We start from the raw sequence: 21,551 nt of genomic DNA on the forward strand, positions 1-21,551 counted from the left end.
CATAGTTTAAAAAAAAAAAAAAAAAAAAAAAGGCCTCAAAGACTAGCTTCTTACAATGACCAGGGAGCAATTTGATGACACTTTGGTGCATTTTCAAGCATGATGGAAAACCATGTCTCTAGGCTAAAGTAATATTTAAATGGTTCAAATATCATCAAATTAACATTTTGGATCCATACACAAGAAATATGATACATTTGGTCTTTTGGGGTAAAAAGTGGGAACCCACAAGTTAATCAGCTTTGAACTCTAACAAGGCAGGAATGGATCCCAATCAGTCGAGAAACCACAGAGTGTTTTAAAAATTATGAAGAAGAAGAATAAAGACTTTAAATATCGCTCTCTAGGTTTAAATTTGAAAATACTAGAGAGGAAGTGATTACACAAGTGGTTACACTTTAACCACCTCTCATTATAGGTTGCGGTGTAGTTACTTAAATCATAAGTTTGTTGGTTGTGCATGTGTGTTGTTTTACAAGGAATGGAGTCCTGCACTGTATCTGCACTGAGCTGCTTCATAGCATTTTGTTTACTTGTCTGTTTAATTGGCTTCATTTTCGCGGATGCAGACTTCACTCTGCTTTGGGCAAGTCTGACAGGGCAAAGGCCAGGTGAGTGAAAGAACCATCCCCCAGAACTGTGAGAAGTTTCTTATTAATAAAGAAGGGGCTCAGATTTGTGATCAAATGTGTATCTCTGCAACTGTTGGGGACAGTAAAAATAAAAAATGTTAATCAGCAAAGGCTAAGTAAGGCAAATTTTGGAAGAGATCATACATTTTTCTCTTATCAATTATTCACAAATGTTTTCGTATCAGGGAGCAGTGGCAGTCACAGGAGGCCTCTTCAGAGCCTGTTGCTGTTACTAAGTGCAAAGTTATCCTAAAGGGAAAGCACAGACTGTCTGTCAGCCAAGGGTTTGTTCTAAACAGAAACACATTTACTTAATAAAACAATCTTTGATAGCAATGCGGTGATTTTTGTGAAGCTGAAATGTGATACCTTAAAGAGGGAAGTTGTGCCCAAGGATCACTGTTAAGGACAACAGCTACAGAGAGCTAAATTAGACTGAAAACCTGCACTGAGACCTGAAGTGTGAATTCATTCTGTACTGTGCTGTACTGAAGGGGATAAAACCGGGATTATACTGTACCATTATAACTAGGCCTGCCATGTTAATGTGTAAGCAGGAGTTTGATGTTGTAGCTAGTCAAATATAGGTCAAACTTTAACTATTTTTATGCTGTTAGATAGTTTTGTAAGGAGCACTTTAGTCTTCACCATAATTAGAAAGTAAAGCATGATGCATAGAGTATCATTAAAACTTACAGGAATCTGGCCTCTTGTACTTGAGTGTAACCAGTGGTTTCCAACTTGTTTTAAACTTTCTTTATTTCCATTCATGAAGACATCTCTTGATTTGACAGCTTAGCAATGATACACCTATCTCTTCGAGAGTTCTCTTGACTTGTTTAGATGTTACTGAAGGGAAAAAAAGGAAAGGATACTGTGACCAGCCACTTTAGTTTTCATCTGTGGTCTTTCAGGCCTTTTTGGTATTTTTGAGATGGCCATCCTTCCATGCACACCCTGGAAAATTTCAAATCAACAGTTAACCTAACCCCACTAATTGCATGTTTTTGACTTGTGGAGGGAAGCTTCAGTACCTGGAGAGAACCCATGCAAACATGGGCAGAACATGCAAACTCCACACAGAAAGGCCCCCACCAGATGGTGGAGTGAAACTTTATTTCCTTTTTACCGATGTACCAGATTATGGATTTGGCTGCTCCTTAGGTTTTTGCTATCTCTCTGAAAGTTTATAAAGACCAAAGAACTGTAGCAGGAAATGTTGACTGTTGTGGTTTGTGTCAACCAGAGAGGAAGCTGAAAGGGTTGGTGGTGTGGATCACTGGAGCATCCAGCGGTATTGGAGAAGAGCTGGCCTACCAGCTGGCAAAGTGCGGCTCACGTCTCATCCTGTCTGCCCGGCGTGAGGATGAGCTACACAGAGTGAAACGCCATTGCTTAGGTAAGATAAATTGTTTTAAATTGTCAAATTATATCAAAGTAAAGTGGATTCCAGCCAAAAGAAACCCACTTAATGTGAAGGAACACTTAAGCTTGGGTACATGGACGTATATGGAGTATAACACATTAATAACATACTAGGTTTCCATATGATGTCAGTTATAGTTTGTTCAGTTTTACTCAAAAGTGACTAAATGAATGCTTTTTGTCCTTTATTCTTTAAGAGACCTCTGAACTTAAGGATGAGGATATTCTTGTTCTTCCACTTGATTTGCTGGAGAGGAGGTCACATGAGACAAAAACAAAAACTGTGATTGGGTACTTTGGACACGTAAGCTCACTGCAGTTGCTCATAGTTTCATGAATTTTTTTGTTGTTGCATTAACAACTCATCTATAACATTCAAATACTGGGTTTGATTTACATAATAGAGACCACCTTTGTCTTATTTTAAAGACATCCTTTAATGGATGGTTAGTTTCACTTCACTTTGTGGATGTAGTTTATTTTTTCATTATTCAAGTCATTTTCTAAGAACCTGTGACAGTGTGTAAATTCAAGACTTTTTACTTTAACAAGGTGTAGAAAACCTGGATATGTATGCCATACATGAAAAAGGGCTAAGGTAAAATATAGCAAAACGTATTTCCAGCTTTTACTGCAAAACCTTCCTTTTGTAGCACATGCAGAAGTCAGTTTGGAACCAGCATCCAAAATCTGTATCCTTCAGCATTAATGGTGTGCTGTCACAGATATGCTTGTTACCTATGCTGTGTGCACCAATGCAGCCCCAGATGCTGACCTTTGGACTTGGTTCTCACAGTAAGCTTGGTTGTCTGTCTCCTTTTCTAGCCCGAACCATGTGTGGCACCCACGATTTCCAGGAACTATTTCAAATTTGGATTGATCAAACTGCAGTTTTAAATCCCCCTGTTAGCTGTGACATGTTCCACCACTTTTAAAGCCTAACACTGTTGTGCCCCTTTTACAAAAGCAGATCTACTGAGATGTATTCCAGCAGTCATCATCTGATCAGAGCCTTTTAACTGTTATTTTAAATCCACATGCACCATCTCTTCTGAGGTTGTAAACTCTCAGATAGCTACTCTGTTTTAAATGTCTGCTGAAAACAATGTTTTTTCTCCATAAACATTCACCCTTACAATTGTGATAGTTTTGATGAGACATGTGTCCTCTATTCAATAATAATAAAAAGACTAAAGCTTCCACTGAAACTAATAAAAACTAAACTAAAACTAAACATTTTCGCACAAAAAAAACTAAACTGAAACAACAAAATCCACTCTGAAAACTAACTGAATCAAAATAAAAACAAATTAGAAAGTACAAAACTATAGGTAGCTGAAATAAATGAGATTTCAGATGTTCTTTTCTATCCCTCATCAGATTGATATCCTCATTAACAATGGCGGTCGAAGTCAGCGCTCTCTGTTCTTGGAAACCAGCGTGGATGTGTGCCAGGCCTTGATGGAGCTCAACTTCTTCGGTACGGTCTCTCTAACCAAGCAGGTGCTGCCTCACATGACGCAGCGAGGCAGGGGGAGCATCGTGACTGTCAGCAGCCTCTTTGGCCTTACCGCTGCGCCTCTTGCAACAGGTGCCTCTGCTAGCAAGCATGCACTTCAGGTGATGAGATTTCAGAAAGGAGATTATGACCATTTTATTTCTCTTAATTCTTTTCAACTAAATGTATTAGTTGTTGGCTTGTGGGAACAGATCTGGATCTCTGCTGTATTATCCACAGGGTTTCTTTAATTCCCTTCGAACTGAGCTGACTGACTATCCAAAAATACTAATTAGCACAGTGTGTCCAGGGCCCGTCCAATCACAAATCGCCAAAAATGCCTTTACAGCAGAAATAAACAAGGTATTTTTTTTAGTTGATATGCCTAATATAACCATTTCAAAGCTATGTTTTAAGTAACAAGTTTTCCTCTCATTACTTCAAGCCTCCACCCACAGTTGGACATCTGAAGAGGATGCCAACAGATCGCTGTGTGCGTTTAATGCTAGTGGGAATTTCCAATGGTGTCAAGGAGATGTGGATCTCTCAGCAGCCCATGCTCCTGCTTTACTACACCTGGCAGTATGCGCCCACATTCGCCTGGTCCGTGTCCGACAGGTTGGGCAGAAAATGGGTGCAGAATTTCAAAGCTGGTCGGGTAGGTACAGAAAGTTTTTATGGTGCAAAATTCCCTTGTAGATATATTATTTACACATTAGTGTAGGTCTGAGAAATTCAAACATCACCATATTTTTACCAAATACTCTGATCAATATGAGTATATATTTGGGCTTTATGAGTTAGTAAAAATCTTTTTTCATAATATTTGTTTTACACATTTTGACTTGGTCAGGAGCATGCAGGTGAACATGCAGCTTTTTTCCACTTTACTTGGGGCACATCAGATGCTGCCCTTTCTTTCTGCAACATTTGTGCTGCTGCAGTATTCTGCAAGGTTAGCTGTGCTAGATTAGACCTGAGACTGGTGGGTTCTCACTGTGTGAACAGGCTGAAAATACTTGAATAAAGTTGAACTATGTGTGTAGCGCTGTCTCTTAACAGCTGGGAGGCTCTAGCTTCTACTGACCTTGGTTGAATCTAATAAGAAGAAGGCAGTGGCTAGGGTATGACAGTGAGCATGACTCCTTCCCCCTGGTGCTGACTGGATAACTGACTGACCAGTGTGTCTGGTGGCCTCTGCTGGACAGTGACAGCTGAGGGCCATGCAGAAAGGTCATGCCACTACTGGCTAGCCATTGTGGATTCACTTGCTTGGGATGAAGGAGGATCATTTTGGGACCAAAAGAAAAAGAGGAAACACTATAAAGACTTACAGAATCTAAACATTCCTCTACAGTGAAATAGTTGGGCAATGTAAGGGGCATGCTTGTGACCAATAAAGTATCTCAAGATTTACAGATGTTAACATGATATATATTCAGACAATTTTCAACCTTGAATAAAATAATTTTTCATTTTTGGTGCAAATCAAGTGCTGACAGTTAGCATCTTCTTTTGTAGGATGCAGACTCTGCGAACTTGACTAAACCGAAGACCTCCTGAAAATCACATCCTCAAGGGGAAATTGCATTCCTAATGTTGGACTTTGTATTTTTTTTCTCCTTTTTTCAAAATTTCTGCTTTCATGTCATGTCACCTTGGGATGGCTGTTGCGGGCGATAAACTGGCGATGTATAAATGAAATTGAATTGAGTCTTGAAGTAAATATTTAGAGACATAACTGGTTTGAAAGCTCCGTGCCCTCTTCCTATCTTAAATGAAATGTTTGTAACCAATAATCAACTTGTGGTACACAGCCTTGAAGAATGGACAACAAGCTATAAAGACTATATTAAGAATGGCAATGTTTCTGCAACGACCCTTTAAATGCCTACAGAAATTGAGTTATGTTCAGTTTTCTCTATCCCGGCAAGTTTGTTTAATGAAAAACAGCTTTTGACAAGCTATTTTTATTGTAAGTATATACAGCTACACATATAAAAATTAACAATATGTACAAGAAACTGTGGACAGATTCATTCTAGATTGTAAACAAGTGAATTGTAAACAAAACAACAGCACTAAACACCATACGTGTACAGCGAGACATCCCCAAGGCACATCCTTGATATTCTTTAACAAAGCAATAAAATCCTCATTCCTTTTTGTGGAAAAGTGAGGGAGGATGGGAAGGGGGATCACATGAACATTAAAAAGTCGAATTAAACCAGAGGTATTTATTAGTCGTCTCCTGGAGAGGAGGGGTCTTAATTTATTCACCTTTTGTTTCAGCACAAACATTAATAAACACAAATGTCTGTGCTTTGGTGGCGATGCCACTGCTCCATCTCTCAAATTAATGTGAAGAATTAAGTTGGTTCCCATGCCGACTTGACACTTCATAAACTCTGAGTCAACAATTTAAAATGTAAAACTCCTGATTTAAGATTTCTCTTGACTTTGCTACAGTTCAAACATGAATTTCTGTGGTACTCCCACCTGAAAGATGGAACCACAGCTCAGAGGCAAGGAAAGTGAAGTGGGGCAGATGAGTAAATAGGGTATCCTAGAGGCGGATCGGCTGCCTGAACCGTTAGGTTTCTTAGCATGAAGGGGTGGGCCTGAATGCTGTACCGCTCCTCGTCATCATTAGTAGCATACAGAAGCTCCCAGGAGAGGTTTGCCCACTGGCCTCTCACCCCTTCTCCATTGAGACGGCCCACCTGTACAAGCTGCTCCTGAAGGGTCAGCACTCGCCCTGTGTAGGTACCCTGCACACAAGGACAGTCAAAATGTTACAAACTAACTAGTGGAACAAACTAAGCTGAACACATGGATTTATGAGAACCTTAAATTTTATGTCAACTGGATAATATACTGTAATTATAATTGTATATTTTGTAGCTTAGGTGTAAATGAGGCTTCGTTATGTCTTATTACCATTGTGAGATCATGTCCTAGTGAGAATAGAAAGGGTTTTTCCTGAAGAACGCTGTCATGCCAGCCTTTCTCTGTCACCAGGCCGATGTACCAGTCCCTTTCATATTCCTCCAGAGTGCTGAACAACTCTTCAGGGGACTCCATTGGCCCCAGGCTTGCTTGATCAAACAACAGCTTGAAACTGAACCTGAGGGCAAACAAAAGCATAAGGCAGAACTCTTATGGATGCTCTGGCTCAAATAAGTCTGGCTGATTATAGTAATCACAATCTAGAGGTCCTAACTGGCAATTTTACCTGAAAGCCTGAAGTGTGAGCTGGTAAAGTTCTTTACTTGAAGACAGCCACTCAAGTCCTTCTGTCCACGGTACATCTCCACAATACAGCCTGTACACATAACTAGGACTGGTGAAGGCAGACTCTGCCCCCAGTGAGATGAGACACGAAAGTGCAACATGAATATGCAGTTCCTTCAAAGCTTCATCTTCCTTGAGGGCTTTGGTCATGTCCTCTGAGGTTGCACCCTGCACAGCAGGCCCAAAGCGTCCCAAGGTAAATCGAAACCAATCCTCAGGAAATAAAGGCCTGAGAGACAGCAAGCGGGATGGTAGTAATGGTGCTGTCCTCCACCCTTTTGGTAGGTTGAATACCTCAGACTGGGGGCAGCTGAAGTTCAGATGTGGGAGAGAGCCAGACCTTTCACCGAATACCTCTGAGTTATGGCCTTTATCCACAGCTGGCATCCCAATACCCAGTCCCAGAGGCTGCAGTGGCTGCAGTGCAGAGAGGGCCATGTTTTCAAAAAGACTGTCCATCTCCACGGAGCCCGGCAGAGAGGCCCCCATCTGCAGGGTGGCGTGTCCAGACTGGGCTTCTGCAGTCACTAATGCAACTGTCCGTCTGGCTGGTTGAGGGCCAAATAAGTCATCCTCATCTGACCAGTCACCAAAGGAGGTCAAACTGGAGCTGTCCTGTCTGAACCTTATAGAAGACACATTGGACTCCACCATGACAGCCTCAGGTGGTTGGTTAGAAGTTGTCTGGGCTAACTGTGAAGACTGGGATTTCATCCCACCAACCGCTGACACTTCTTCACTGCTCCATAAAAATCCTTTATGTTTCTGCACACAATATCGCAGGAGCAACCAGATCAGAGCCTTCATGAAGTCATCCTGAAGTTTCCTCAAGTTGTCATGAGAGTCAATGATACCAGACAGCACATTTCGGGCATCAGAGTAGACCCGTACTGCAAGTGCAGCACACGGGGTGAGGGCATTGCCCCAATGCAGATTGAAGCCCTGGGTGAAGCCGAGCCGCTCAGGGCGTTCAAAAGCAGCTTCAAAAACCTCATCCACCCTCCGTGCCTCCACCGTGTGGCAAGACGTCTCCTGCAGCTCCAGGCCCTGTAACAAACACACCCCACCTTATGTAATCTTTTAGATTCTTACATAGATTATTAATAGACAATCAGAGGGATACAGTACCTTAATGTTGACAGTGCAGTAGCCATATCCCCTCTCCAAGATCATTATCCAAACCATGCGGTCCTGAAAGCGGCCAAGAAAATGAGAGCCTGGGGCTAATGAACCTGAAAATGGAGAGCGACTCATCAGTTATCCATACATCCAACATGTAAGGAGATGTGACTATGAGCACAGAACATAAAACATGTAGCACACATATGGGAGTCTTTCATTTTGTATCAGCTGTGCATCCCTCTGCTGACTACATGGATAACGTAGTTACTGGATGAGCTGCTTGGAGATGCATCCTGTACAATAGTACAGGAAGGTCGTGCTACTGATTTAACTGGCTGACTGCACAGAGATCTAAATATTAAATCTCTTCTTGTCCCCAGCTTTCCATTAGTCCCTAAAACTTTGCTCTTTTTGTACAAAGGTGGATTTTCATTTTCTGAGACAGAAGACAGACGTTTAATTCAACACAGATGAACAGCAGCAGCAAGGTGAAAGGAAGCTTTTGTTTTAACCTGACTAGTGCTCGCTTGGCTCAAGGATAATGTCATGTCCCATGCTGACATCTTAGAATAGTCCCAGCCGCTACCTCATGATGTGAAGTGACACACTGGGCAGATTTCTTTCCTGCTCACTGCACCACGGCCCCCAGTGTGAGCAAAGCAAAAGAACACTACAAACTGCCACCGTTTGACTGTGAGCTTCAGCCTAACAAGCAACTTTTCTGAATTATACATCACAGCCACAGCTTCCCTAGCTCAGAAAAAACAATAAGACTGACTGATTACATCACCTTGGTTTTATTCAGTCTTAAATCATCAGTCCATAAAAAACAAGTCCCTACTTGCATGTTCCCCCCTCCCTCTCTTTCCCCCACCTGATTGGGAAGAGAACAAAACCCGAGCAGCAGCTCAGTTTAGCCTCGGCGTATTACGCAGTTAATGGTGTGGAAATATTTGGATGTAATGAATAGAGACCCAAGCTTTTTTTTTTTTTTTTCCAGGGTCACTTCACAGAAAGCTCAACTGGATCACGTAAGTTCACATTACTGCCCGTAGTCCAAAAAGTCTGCTCACAACAGAATTCCTCTTACTGTGTAACCGTATGAAATGATGCTTCACTGCTTTCAGATCTGCATACAGTCCCCATTTGACCCATACAAGAGTTCAGTTGCTGCAATTACAGCCCACGTCAAAACACACTGTTGTAAAAAACATATATATATATATACTTTTTTTCTATATAAGGTGACCTCTGTTTACCGAGAGCTGTAAAAAGAAAAACTTAATGGAGAAAAATACTGTGTGTATTGTAAGTTAAGCAAAACCAACTTTTAAGACAGATTTAAATTTAGATACTGTGACTGATTAGTTAATAATTAACAGGTTTCAGGTGCTTCATAAAGGAAGTGAACACTATTAGCTGTCCAATTTAGATGCCATGACGGGTTTTGTCATTATCTTAATTAGGGCTGTTCGACATAACGTTATACATCGGATGACGATATAAAAACGTCTATCGTTTCATTTTACGCTATCGTTTATTGTGTGGTGTCGCAAAATAAACGTTTATGGCAATATTTTTTCATGGTTTTGATGGTCACTGTAGTGGCTATATTAATTTCTTACAGTTCTCTCTTTCTCTTATATTTAATATAACCACACTACAGACGGACAAGCGCCTGTTTTTATGTGTTGTCATTAGTAACAAAGACGGTAAAACCACTGCGTGTCCGCTTGTTTATTTTCCACATAAACCTTTCACAATAAAGCTCAAGATCCTGTTGAGACTTTTCAAAATAAACTGAATCACATAAAAGAGTATGCAGAATATTAACGGATGAGAAGCAAAAAAGAGCCGTCAGGTGCTAAAAAATAAACCTTAGACTCAAATGTTAGAACAGGCTTTTCCCCGCAGCACGTCGTGTAATAAATACTCACAAAGCAAACGGCGGCCTTTACAACTTATGTCAAAAAATATATAGTTTCATGTATCGCCAGCTGGAAACACTTCACGCAAGTCGAGCTGCCCGAGATTCACAGAATTTACTGAAAATGTTAAATTTTTGTGATTTATATCGTTATCGGACGATAGATGTCTTAATATCGGGATATGAGATTTTGGTCATATCGCACAGCCCTAATCTTAATGCTACAATTGTATTTTTCTAACACATAGATTTTGTATCAGCGGCTTATTTATTAAGAAAAGAAAAAAAAATTTCAGGCACGAACAACTAACCCAGTGACCCTCTTGCAAAGGCCGTCCTCAGAGCACAGGCAAGACTTCCACTCATTTGCTGGTAGAAGACAGAATCCGGGCAGGGACAGGCAGTGCCCACGGGTCCTGGCCAGCTTCGCTGAGGCCTGGGAAACCCCACAAGGAAGATGGGCAGAGTGAACAGGGGCAGCAAAGGGGCAGAGAGCAGGGCAGAGACGATCACCACAGCCAGGACCAGAGGGCATAGGGAGGCGTTCAGAGCCAGGAGAGTTCCAGCCGACTGACGGCGCTGCTTCTTCTCTGTCCAAGATGTCACCAACACAATCAGGGTGAATTTCAGCTTGGCTAGAAACTGGGTTACTCTGTCAAACAGGAGGCCCACCTGTAGCCAAAAGACAACAGCAAATATGAAGCGAAATCTTACATGTCCAATATGCAGGCATTAAATTTATGGCTGTGTGGCTATTTTAACTCTCTTTCCCAAAAGGGCAAAAGCTGATGACCTCCCCCTCTACCCCTAATGCTGAGTTCTGACACCTCAGTATATCAATAAAGATATGATTTGATGAGCATCAGATTAGTTTCAGGGTTTTTCAAGGGTAGCTGCACAGGCAGAGATCCACCCTCACTAATTTCTGATGCACACCCAGTGATTTTGTTTCACACGCAGGCCTGAAATATGACTGAAAGCACTCAGTTCAAAAAAGTGCTTCAAATGTTAGTCCTAGTAGGCTTTCAATGGCAAATTAGTTAATATATATATTTTATGAGGTGTCAGAGGAACATTTCATGTAATCAGTACAAAAACAATGTCAAAAAAAACTGAGGATAACGTGTCAAATAAATCAATCTGCAACAGCAGGGGTCAGAACACTTAAGTCCTCCGACATTAAACTTTGTAAAGTTGGTTGCAGGTTAATGCAGAAGCCGCAAAGCATGGTCCCAATACCTCTTCTTACCGGTTGTGGGTTCAGGGGACCCTGGTTTACTTTTTTTATTTTTTTATTTTTTATTTTTTGGAACAAAGCGCTCCAGCTTCTATTCAGCTTTTTTTACTTTGGAAAACCCTGCCAGGAACTACTGCCCCGGACAACACAGCTTCTAGGGCTTAGGGTCAGCAGGACACACAAACCTTAGCACCGCGTTAAAGGTGAGTCTTCAGGGGAACTTCAAAACAGAGCTAATGCTCCATTACATCAAAGGGAGCTCGTTGAGGCTGTTTGTGCATATGATCAGGATCCCTCCTGAGTGTCTTGCTTTGGAGGTTTACCAGGCACACTAAGCACTTTCCAAGATGCAGACCATAGGGAAAACACAGAACTTACCAGAGCTATGGATATATATAGCCTGATAGTGTATATTCTTAATTCTCCAGGAGGAGGTAGAAAATACTGTTGACGAAAAAGATGTCCAAAATACCCTGCTTGGCCATTCATTATCAAAGCTAGTAACATGTTGAGAGCTGATTTGAAATGAGGCACTTGCATTTGGAAGCTGCTGCTTCTATCCCTGATCTCTAATGTTATTTTCTTCTCAATATCAACAGCCGACAACAAAACAAGCCACACTGAGTTATTCAACTCAGGGCAAGTAGAAAAATACAAAGATGCCCCAATCCGGATAGTAAAGAGTTATTTGCGCTGGTCAAAGCACAGATAATTGTGACATTTTTCACTGTTTTATATTTAAGGGTCAGATTTTAAAGCGTGCACTGAAGAACTTATGGTGGGTGAAAACTTTGACCTCACCAGAAGAAGCTGAACTCCGGTACCTAAGTCATCCCACCCTGGCAGCACATTGTTTCCAGCTGCAAGCCGCACCAAGATCACCACCACCATTTGGAGCAGAGCATCTTCTGAACTCTGCCATCCCTGCATAACAACAATAATAAAGAGAAGCTGTTAAAATCAAGCAAGAGGCGCTCACTGATTAATACATTTTTATTTTCATTTTGATAAAAGGAAAGGATAAATAACTGTCAAGAGGACCCGTTTTTCCAGTGTCACCCTTTTCAGTCTTCTTTTGACAAAGATCTGTTATTTAGGTTGTTGCCCAGTTTAAAATCTCCCCAAAATTGCTTTACAAGTTTTTATTATTTTGACTGTGAGCAAGCATAAATGTTAAGTATACCACTCTAAAGGCTCGAGTAAATCCCACGCTCAGGGAAACCGTGTGGAGCAGCTGCAGAGACTTATCCATAGCCAGGAAAGCAATCATTGCAAATGGAAACACTGTGAAGTAAAACACACACAGATCAAACACATTCAAATACAGTTATTCTCACACTTGAGAAAACTGTTAACACTGGACAAAAGGTGACTTCCAATATGTATTATAAAAACCTCAAAACCTCACCCAGGTAAATAAGGACTCTTCTGATTGCAGCAGCAATGTACAGTCCTCTGTTTCTCTGTTTAAAAATGTGCACATTGGACATCCCTTTAGGGTACAGGGGATTGAGGAACACCCCTCCAAATACATAGGCCCCTTGGATCTCTCTGAGAGCCCAGCAGAGGCAGAACAGTATGAGGAGGAGGTAACTGACAGGAGCCTGGGGTCCTGTAATCAGGCTGCGGGACTGAGCTGATCCGATGAAGTGATGCAAAACGCCTGCCTCTGCCATTGCCACCAGTAGCAAGCTCAAATATAGCAGTACTTCCCTGCAGCCTAGATTCCAGCCAAAGGAAGTTGGAGGAGGAGGTGACGGCCCCCCTCTGAGCAATTCGCGGTCCCCAAAGGCTGACCTGGAACCTCTGCAGAGTGTGCCAACCTGGCTGAGATCCAGACTCAAGAGAAATCCCATAGCAGTGGAGAGGAGAACCACACCAAGTGTTGATGGGATGAAGTAATTACATACAGCTACGCCAGCGGATACACCAAACATCAACAGCAGCCTGTGAGACAGTACACACACACAGACACACACAAAAAAATTAGGGCTGATGATAAACAGGGTAATAAAACACTGCCAGTGGAACCATTTAATCTGATTCATCCATCCGTCCATTCTCGTGCGCTTATCCTTATCAGGATCGTGGAGGCGGCTGAAGCCTAGCCTAGCTATCATAGGGAGAGAGGCGTGGCACACCCTGGACAGGTTGCCAGTCTGATATAGGGCTAACACAGAGAGACAGATAGTCATTTCACACTCCCATTCACACCTATGGGCAATTTAGAAATGTTATCTAGTTTTACCTTCTGAGTTACTATAATTTCTTTTGTTTTGCTTCGTTTTCTTTTGGATGCTCCCTTCAGGGGTCAAAACAGCAGATGATCTGCCACCATTTCATCCAGTTCTTAGCATCTTTTATTGTCACACCAACACTCAGCACAAATGCATACCTCATCTTACAATACTGAAATGCTAAACAGAGTTTGTCCACTTTAATCTCAGGATATAGAATGACCCACATGACTTTTTTACAATATTATTGTTTCAAAAGTGAAAACAAATGATATACAGTTGTGGTCAAAAGTTTACATACACTTGTAAAGAATATAATATAATGGCTCTACCGAGTGTCCCGTTATTTCTAAAACTCTGATTTTTCTCTGATAGAGTGATTGGAACAGATACTTCTTTGTCACAAAAAACATTCATGAAGTTTGGTTCTTTAATGACTTTATTATGGGTTAACAGAAAAAAGTGATCACATCTGCTGGGTCAAAAATATACATACAGCAGTGCTAATATTTGGTTACATGTCCCTTAGCCATTTTCGTTTCAATTAGGCGCTTTTGGTAGCCATCCACAAGCTTCTGGTTGAATCTTTGACCACTCCTCTTGACAGAATTGGTGCAGTTCAGTTAAATTTGATGGCTTTCTGACATGGACTTGTTTCTTCAGCATTGTCCACGTTTTCAATGGGGTTTAAGTCAGGACTTTGTGAAGGCCATTCTAAAACCCTTATTCTAGCCTGATTTAGCCATTCCTTTACCACTTTTGATGTGTGTTTGGGGCAGAGGTGGGACCAAGTCATTGTTTTGCAAGTCTCAAGTAAGTCTCAAGTCTTTATCCTCAAGTCTCAAGTCAAGTAATGTCAGGCAAGTCAGAGTCGAGTCTCAAGTCACTGGTGTAAAAGTCCAAGTAAAGTCACAAGTCTGAAATTTTGAATTTCAAGTCCTTTCGAGTCTTTAAAAAAAAAAAAAAAAAAAAAAAGCATGTTGCAGTTATATGCTAAATGTAAATATTAGACCATGTAATTTTTAAATCTGTGTTTTTCTCAACACATGACAAAATAGTGAACTTAGAAAATATACACAAATTGTGAAATTGCACCTCTTTAAAATGCAGCTCTAAAAATAGAATATGAATGCTATATACAACTGAGTAAAAATACAACGATGCCAGAAAGGATTATTGCACTTAGTGTTATTGCACATGTGTGGATGTGTGTGTTTGTTCAGTTAAAGTCTTTGTTGTGGAGTCTGACAGCAGTGGGGAGGAAAGACCTGCGAAATCTCTCCGTCCCACACCGTGGGTGCCGCAGTCTCCCACTGAAGGAGCTGCTCAGTGCTGTCACAGTCTGCTGCATGGGGTGGGAGACGTTGTCCAACAGGGATGACAGCTTAGCCGCCATTCTCCTGTCACTCACCACCTCCACTGGGTCCAGAGGGCATCCTAGAACAGAGCTGGCCCTTCGGATCACCCTGTTCAGTCTCTTCCTGTCCCCAGCAGAGATGCTGCCGCCCCAGCAGACCACACCATAAAAGATAGCAGAAGCCACCACAGAGTCATAGAAGGTCTTCAGGAGTGGGCCCTCCACCCCAAACGACCTGAGTCTCCGCAGCAGGTACAACCTGCTCTGCCCTTTCCTGTAGAGGGCGTCTGAGTTATGAGTCCAGTCCAGTCTGTTGTTCAGATGAACACCAAGGTACCTGTAGCTGTCCACAGCCTCAATGTCCATACCCTGGATGTTCAGTGGTTGCAGTGGAGAATGCTTGTGCCTGCGGAAGTCTACCACCAGCTCCTTGGTTTTACTGGCGTTGATCTGGAGGTAGTTCAGCTGGCACCAGTCCACAAAGTCTTGAGTCAGTCCTCTGTACTCCTTGTCGTCCCCATCAGTGATGAGGCCGACTATTGCAGAGTCATCAGAGAACTTCTGCAGGAAGCACTGGGTGGAATTGTGGGAGAAGTCTGCAGTGTAGATGGTGAAGAGGAACTGAGCCAGAACCGTTCCCTGTGGGGCCCCCGTACTGCAGACGACCCTGTCCGACACACAGCCCTGAGTCCTCACATACTGTGGTCGGTCGGTGAGGTAGTCCAGGATCCAGGTAGTGAGGTGATGGTCCACTCCAGAGTTCACCAGCTTGTCCTTCAGAACCGAGGGAAGAATAGTGTTGAAGGCACTGGAGAAATCAAAGAACATGATTCTCACAGTGCTTCCAGCGGTCTCCAGGTGAGCGAGGGAACGATGTAGGAGGTGAATGACGGCATCATCCGCTCCAATGCCAGGCTGGTAGGCAAACTGAAGTGGGTCCAGTGATGAGCTTGTTAGGCGCCGAAGCTGAGCCAGGACCAACCGCTCCAGGGTCTTCATCAGGTGGGATGTCAGAGCCACCGGCCTGTAGCTGTTGAGGTCCTTGGGGCGTGAAGTCTTTGGCACTGGTACAACACAGGAGGTTTTCCAGAGTTGTGGGACTCTTCCCAACCTCAGGCTCAGGTTGAAGAGGTGCTCCATCACCCCACACAGTTGGTCCGCGCAGGACCTGACGACCCTCGAGCTGATGCCATCTGGGCCCGCTGCCTTCTTGCCATTAATCCTCCTCAGTTCCCTCCTAACCTGGGTGGTTGAGAAACCTAGCTCCAAGAATAATTTTCACCGACGGTTCTGAGATAAGCTGCATGTTATTCTTGGATGCGGTTGTAGGACCGGCTTTAAAATCGCATGACAAAAATATCATACATAAATAAATGATTTTTTTTTTTAAATATCATTTTAAAAAAAAAACTGCATCACCAACGTAGCCTGGAAAACATTTGCTAGTTAGATAAAGTCAGCTATCTCATCGTAGCATATTTATATGCATATTTATTAGGGCTGCCACAAACGATTATTTTGATAGTCGACTAGTCACCGATTATTTTTGCGATTAGTCGACTAATCAGATCATCATCCATTGGACGTAAAACTACAGCTTATTGCACCAGCAGCATCTGCTCTTATATAACTATCATTAGCTTACAGCTTTAAGTGTTTAAGGTCTGTGCTAACTAAAAATAAAGACAAGATGATAGTTTATTAAACTTCACCGAAACAATCTGCAAATTTCATTAAAATTTAATAAACTCCTTGCTATCTAAAATATAACAGGACACCGTTGTTGGAAACTGAGCTGGGCTGCGCTATGAATTCTGAGACACAGCTGCTTCTTCTTCGGGGTTTAACGGCAGCTGGCATCCTTGTACATACAGTGCTGCCATCTTCTGTTTCAGTCCGTTATTACACTCTTAAATCCTACTACTTATTCCTGCGTCTTTTGTGATCTTACAAAGCTTCAAACGACGCGTCGACTATTAAATCAGTCATCGACGATTTTGATAGTCGACGTAATCGTGACTAGTCGACTAATCGTGGCAGCCCTAATATTTATAATTATACGCTTCTTGGAGTGAGCGCATACACTCGTGAAGTTTACTAACTTCCGGTCACTGCAACAAGCCCAGGTACAGTTTACCGACGGATGGGTACAGGACCTTGAAATGCACCGTGTAGAAAGTAAAGACCATCGTACATATCATAAGTTTACCAGTCTCACAAATCGTCGTCATAAATACACATTCGTTAACCGTTTATTAATAGGACCTTTGAGCTCAATGGTAATTAATTAGCAGTGGAAATAATTTCTGGTACGCGTTACAGAAATGTAGCAGTGACAATAATACTGTATGCTGTAATTGTACTGGGCAATTAGTGATACAAAACAACTGTTTTATCCTGTGAATAAAAGTATATGTTTTTGTCAATGTACCATAATAACAGAAGCGAAACGCAATATTGTGTCAGGACAATTCACTATTTATGCACAATAAACAAAGGAGCATAGCGCGACAATTTCTGTTCAGCGCCAGACTTGCTTGTAACCTATATCACCAATTATGTTAAGAAAAATGACGTATTAACTACTACAGCAGACTGACCTTTGTGGAAATGCTTGGAGCAGACTAACCTGTGAGCTGGAGTGTTCTGGGACGTTATATTTGGTCTTTGAATGGCTGCAATCCAGTCCATCCGTCGCCTCTTTGTTACTTCGGAAACATGGCTCGAACAATTTCTCTTCAACGACGTAATCCGATAACAACCGATCTCTTTACCCGTCGGCTTCCCGTGGCTGTCATGCGACCGGCTATTGCAGTTAATAATACAACAGCTTCTTGACATTTTTGTGTTTCTTTTTATCGCTGTGTGACTGATTTTAATTGAAAGCCTGCGTGCGCTAGTACCGCTTGCCACGAGTTCCCAGAATCCTTTGCGGTTCTACCCGTGAATGACGTCACATTTTCAATCTCTATATAATATGCATGTTAAATTTTATATTTGGGGTAAAATATCAAGTCTTTTCAAGTAAACCGGTTCAAGTCCAATTCAAGTCCCAAGTCATTGGTGTAAAAGTCCAAGTCAAGTCACAAGTCTTAGAACATTTTTTCAAGTCAAGTCTAAAGTCATAAAATTAATGACTCGAGTCTGACTCGAGTCCAAGTCATGTGACTCGAGTCCACACCTCTGGTTTGGGGTCATTGTCCTGTTGGAACACCCAACTGCGCCCAAGACCCAACCTTCATGCTGATGATTTTAGGTTATGTTGAAGAATGTGAAGGTAATCCTCCTTCTTCATTGTCCCATTTACTCTCTGTAAATCACCAGTTCCATTGGCAGCAAAACAGCCCCACAGCATAATACTCCCACCACCATGCTTGATTGTAGGCACGGTGTTCTTGGGGTCAAAGGCCTCACCTTTTCTCCTCCAAACATACCGCTGGGCATTGTGGCCAAAAAGCTCGATTTTTGTTTAGTCTGACCACAGAACTTTCCTCCAGAAGGTCTTATCTTTGTCCATGTGATCAGCAGCAAACTTCAGTCGAGCCTTAAGGTGCCGCTTTTGGAGCAAGGGCTTCCTTCTTGCACGGCAGCCTCTCAGTCCATGGAGATGCAAAACACGTTTAACTGTGGACAATAACACCTGTGTTCCAGCAGCTTCTAATTCTTGGCAGATCTGCCTTTTGGTGATTCTTGGTTGACTCTTCATCCTCCTGACCAATTTTCTCTCAGCAGCAGGTGATAGCTTGCGTTCTCTTCCTGATCTTGGCAGTGACGAAACAGTGCCATGCACTTTATACTTACAAACAATTGTTTGCACTGTTGCTCTTGGGACATGTAGCTGCTTTGAAATGGCCCCAAGTGACTTTCCTGACTTGTTCAAGTCAATAATTCGCTTTTTCAGATCCATGCTGAGCTCCTTTGACTTTCCCATTGTAGCATTTGTGGGCGTTAGTATCCAATGAGCCCTATTTAACCTGTCTAAGAGAAGTCACCAGCTGTAGTCATTCATAATCACTCACAAGAAGTTAAGAGGCCATGCTATGAAGCTCAGTTCACTGACAACTTTCTAAGTCACCAAAATTGCTAATTCATGTTGCTGTATGTATATTTTTGACCCAGCAGATGTGATCACTTTTTTCTGTTAACCCATAATAAAGTCATTAAAGAACCAAACTTCATGAATGTTTTTTGTGACAAAGAAGTATCTGTTCCAATCACTCTATCAGAGAAAAATCAGAGTTTTAGAAATAACGGGACACTCAGTAGATCCATTATGTTATATTCTTTACAAGTGTACAGTTGTGTAAACTTTTGACCACAACTGTAATTTTTCAATTGTAGTTTGATGTCAGCTAATCGTTTCAGTGGTACCTGAGGTTGCTGGACATGGGTGAGCCTCCTAAGCCAAACACAAGAGTCTGCTCCATGCCCCAGAGGAGCAGAGCATCCAGGGGAGGCAGGATACCAAACGCCCACAGCAGAGGTAGAAAGAGGAACAGCACGTGGAGAACCTGGCTGGCCAGATGGAGTTCAGGGACAGCATCAGAGTACCTATAATCACAGCAACATGTCAGAATTATTATGACAGAAAACACAAAGTACTTTAATAAAATCATTAATTTTGTCACTCACCTATCAGCCAAATCCACAGCAATGAAAATAAAAATGTAAAGAGGCCGCGTGAGTGGGGTTATCTCGTAAGTATCCTGTGCCTGAAAAGTGGCTGTCTCTGTAGCTGTATTTACAATGAGAGAATATTCAGCTATACACAGCGTCACCCAACTCAGGACGAAGACCACCAGAGATGCACCAATACTGCCATAAAGAGCAGTGAGTCTGCCAAGGAACACATACCATGTCCCAAAGCCACAGAGCACCCCAGCTAGCACTGTATGCAGCACCACATTAAGCCCAAAACGCTTTCCAGGAGCAATGAATCGAACAGTCTCTGTGCTGACACAGTGGGTAAATTCCACTTCTTCTTCATCAACAAGGATGTTGGATGCACCAAGTCTCTCCACTGTGCCGCTCCTCCGTGCAGCATACAGCGCCAGGGCCTGGACACCCGCCGCAGCCCCACACATAAGTATACCAGAGAGCACCGCAGCATGGAGCTCCTGAAGCAGCTGCAACTGACTGAGCAGGGTCCCGAAGCCCCCAAAAAGCCATGGTGTCAAGAACAACACTGCTTGATTGACATATACATAAGGTGGGGCACAGTAGCCCAACTTGAAGCGTGGACCCCCCAACACAGTTTGGGGGAAGCGCTTCCAGAAGAACTCCTGCTTGTACTCATTAAGAAGGGGCACATCTGGCCCCATTCTGACCATTCCCAAAAGGGTGGTAGGTCATCTCCACACACCTGAAGGAGAGTTTCCATTCATCATCATCATCTCAGAAACAGTGAAGCACCCTGCAATGGAGGAACAATTAATGAACAAAGTTTAGATGCACTAATAAGACAAAGAAACCATACAATAGGAGCTCCATCCTGTGCTTTTTTGTAGTCTCATTACACAAATTAGAGCTAAATAAGCCACAACAAATATATTTTTCACAGTGAAGTACATTCATCATCATTATTTGAGAATACCTTCCTCCAGCTCAGGTAAATGTTACTCCTTACAACCACACTATTATTATAATTTTTAAAGCTGTTTATCTACAACAGCACATCAATGGGTCACATTTTCCATCAGGGGAAACTCAATTTTAAGACACCACGTAAAATCACCGCTTAATAATGTGCAGCACAAAAAGGAATGGCAAACAAGAGCCACAGCTAGTCAGTTGCCAGGAAAACAAAACACAGCAACAGTAGCTTGTGGGTGCGCTTACGTGGGCTAACCTGCTAAGCTAGCAGGGATAATCATAAGTCTCGCTTCACAAAATTAAACCAGGTAAAAGAACACTGAGCACTGGGCATAGTTTTTGTCCCTTTATTTCAGCTAGCTCTATTACTGTTAGCTAACGAAGGCACCAAGTATTTTCATCTTGACTATGTGCTAGATTACTATTATTAACAGGTGAATAACAGCTGGTTGGCCACAATGTGAGATACACTTACCGTTAACAGCCGAATAGCCAACTGCAGACAGTTTTGTCTTTTTTAGTATTTGAAGATGTAATAAGGTAATATTATGGAGAAACGGGCGGAAATTGCCAACATTACCGTTAGCTACCAGCTAACCATTAGAAAGCCAGGCAACATCGGCATGATACACAGCCAGATTCTAACCAATGAGAGTTGAGGAAAGAAGAGCGCGGCGCCTCTGATTGGCTTAAACCGTACAATCCCCGCCCATTCAACTCAAGGGCTCTGCCACATACCATGGACGGTCTGTGCCACACACACAACTATTAATACAAAAAGGAACATATTTTTGAAAAGAGTTTTCACTTTAAGGGGAATATTTATTCACCACACATCGTTGAAAAAAACCGACTTCTATAAGCCGACAGACACTTATAATAATATGCACACTTGGAAAAACATCTGTAATGTTTAAAAAAGCTTTAATTACAGGTATCAGAAAGTTCAACACGGTCTAAATTCTCTTAGGCTCTTTCTTGTAATTTACAAATCCTGGTGCATTTTACTTTATATAGTAACCATTGTATAGTATTTTAGCTTTTCTTGGCACAGTATCTTCCTATTTATTTATTTATTTTTTCCATTTTTGTTTTTCCAGAATATTTCTAATTCATATTTTATTTGTGTCCCTTGTATTGTGGTAACGAGTGATTTTCCCCAGTGTGGGATTAAATAGTCTCTATATCTGTTTTAGTCTTCAGGAACAGTTCTCCGGGCTTCTTTGAGGA

General features: G+C 42.1%; 2 protein-coding genes across 3 annotated transcripts; one reads left to right on the forward strand and one right to left on the reverse strand.

Moving 5' to 3' along the window:
* Positions 1–33: 33 nt before the first annotated feature.
* Positions 34–5,787, forward strand: LOC113011939 (dehydrogenase/reductase SDR family member 7-like). Its single transcript, XM_026151817.1, has 7 exons — positions 34–611; positions 1,879–2,031; positions 2,255–2,361; positions 3,438–3,677; positions 3,796–3,918; positions 4,001–4,213; positions 5,077–5,787. The coding sequence occupies exons 1-7, from the start codon at positions 461–463 to the stop codon at positions 5,116–5,118; spliced, it is 1,029 nt and encodes a 342-aa protein (XP_026007602.1). The 5' UTR covers positions 34–460; the 3' UTR covers positions 5,119–5,787.
* On the reverse strand, positions 5,510–20,965 carry pcnx4 (pecanex 4). 2 transcript variants are annotated; one of them, XM_026151814.1, is made up of 11 exons: positions 20,797–20,965; positions 19,584–20,142; positions 19,101–19,280; positions 12,544–13,082; positions 12,319–12,419; positions 11,937–12,059; positions 10,210–10,570; positions 7,978–8,081; positions 6,791–7,896; positions 6,496–6,682; positions 5,510–6,326 (listed from the first exon to the last, which is right to left on the reverse strand). In XM_026151814.1, the coding sequence occupies exons 2-11, from the start codon at positions 20,057–20,059 to the stop codon at positions 6,075–6,077; spliced, it is 3,429 nt and encodes a 1,142-aa protein (XP_026007599.1). In that variant the 5' UTR covers positions 20,060–20,142; positions 20,797–20,965; the 3' UTR covers positions 5,510–6,074. The 2 variants fall into 2 exon arrangements, with proteins under 2 accessions (XP_026007599.1, XP_026007598.1); XM_026151813.1 differs by having other exon boundaries at positions 19,362–20,142.
* Between the last annotated feature and the right edge of the window lie 586 nt (positions 20,966–21,551).

Source organism: Astatotilapia calliptera, chromosome 19 (assembly GCF_900246225.1).
Source record: "Astatotilapia calliptera chromosome 19, fAstCal1.2, whole genome shotgun sequence".
NCBI lineage: Eukaryota > Metazoa > Chordata > Actinopteri > Cichliformes > Cichlidae > Astatotilapia > Astatotilapia calliptera.

Coding starts and splice junctions, on each gene's coding strand:
- LOC113011939 (XM_026151817.1), top strand. CDS start 461: ATGTGTGTTGTTTTACAAGGAATGGAGTCCTGCACTGTATCTGCACTG. Junction 2,362..3,437: donor TGATTGGGTACTTTGGACAC/GTAAGCTCACTG, acceptor ATCCCTCATCAG/ATTGATATCCTCATTAACAA. Junction 3,678..3,795: donor CTAGCAAGCATGCACTTCAG/GTGATGAGATTT, acceptor TATTATCCACAG/GGTTTCTTTAATTCCCTTCG.
- pcnx4 (XM_026151813.1), bottom strand. CDS start 20,059: ATGGTCAGAATGGGGCCAGATGTGCCCCTTCTTAATGAGTACAAGCAG. Junction 19,281..19,361: donor GCTGTGGATTTGGCTGATAG/GTGAGTGACAAA, acceptor CTGTGATTATAG/GTACTCTGATGCTGTCCCTG. Junction 7,897..7,977: donor ACTGCACTGTCAACATTAAG/GTACTGTATCCC, acceptor TGTTTGTTACAG/GGCCTGGAGCTGCAGGAGAC.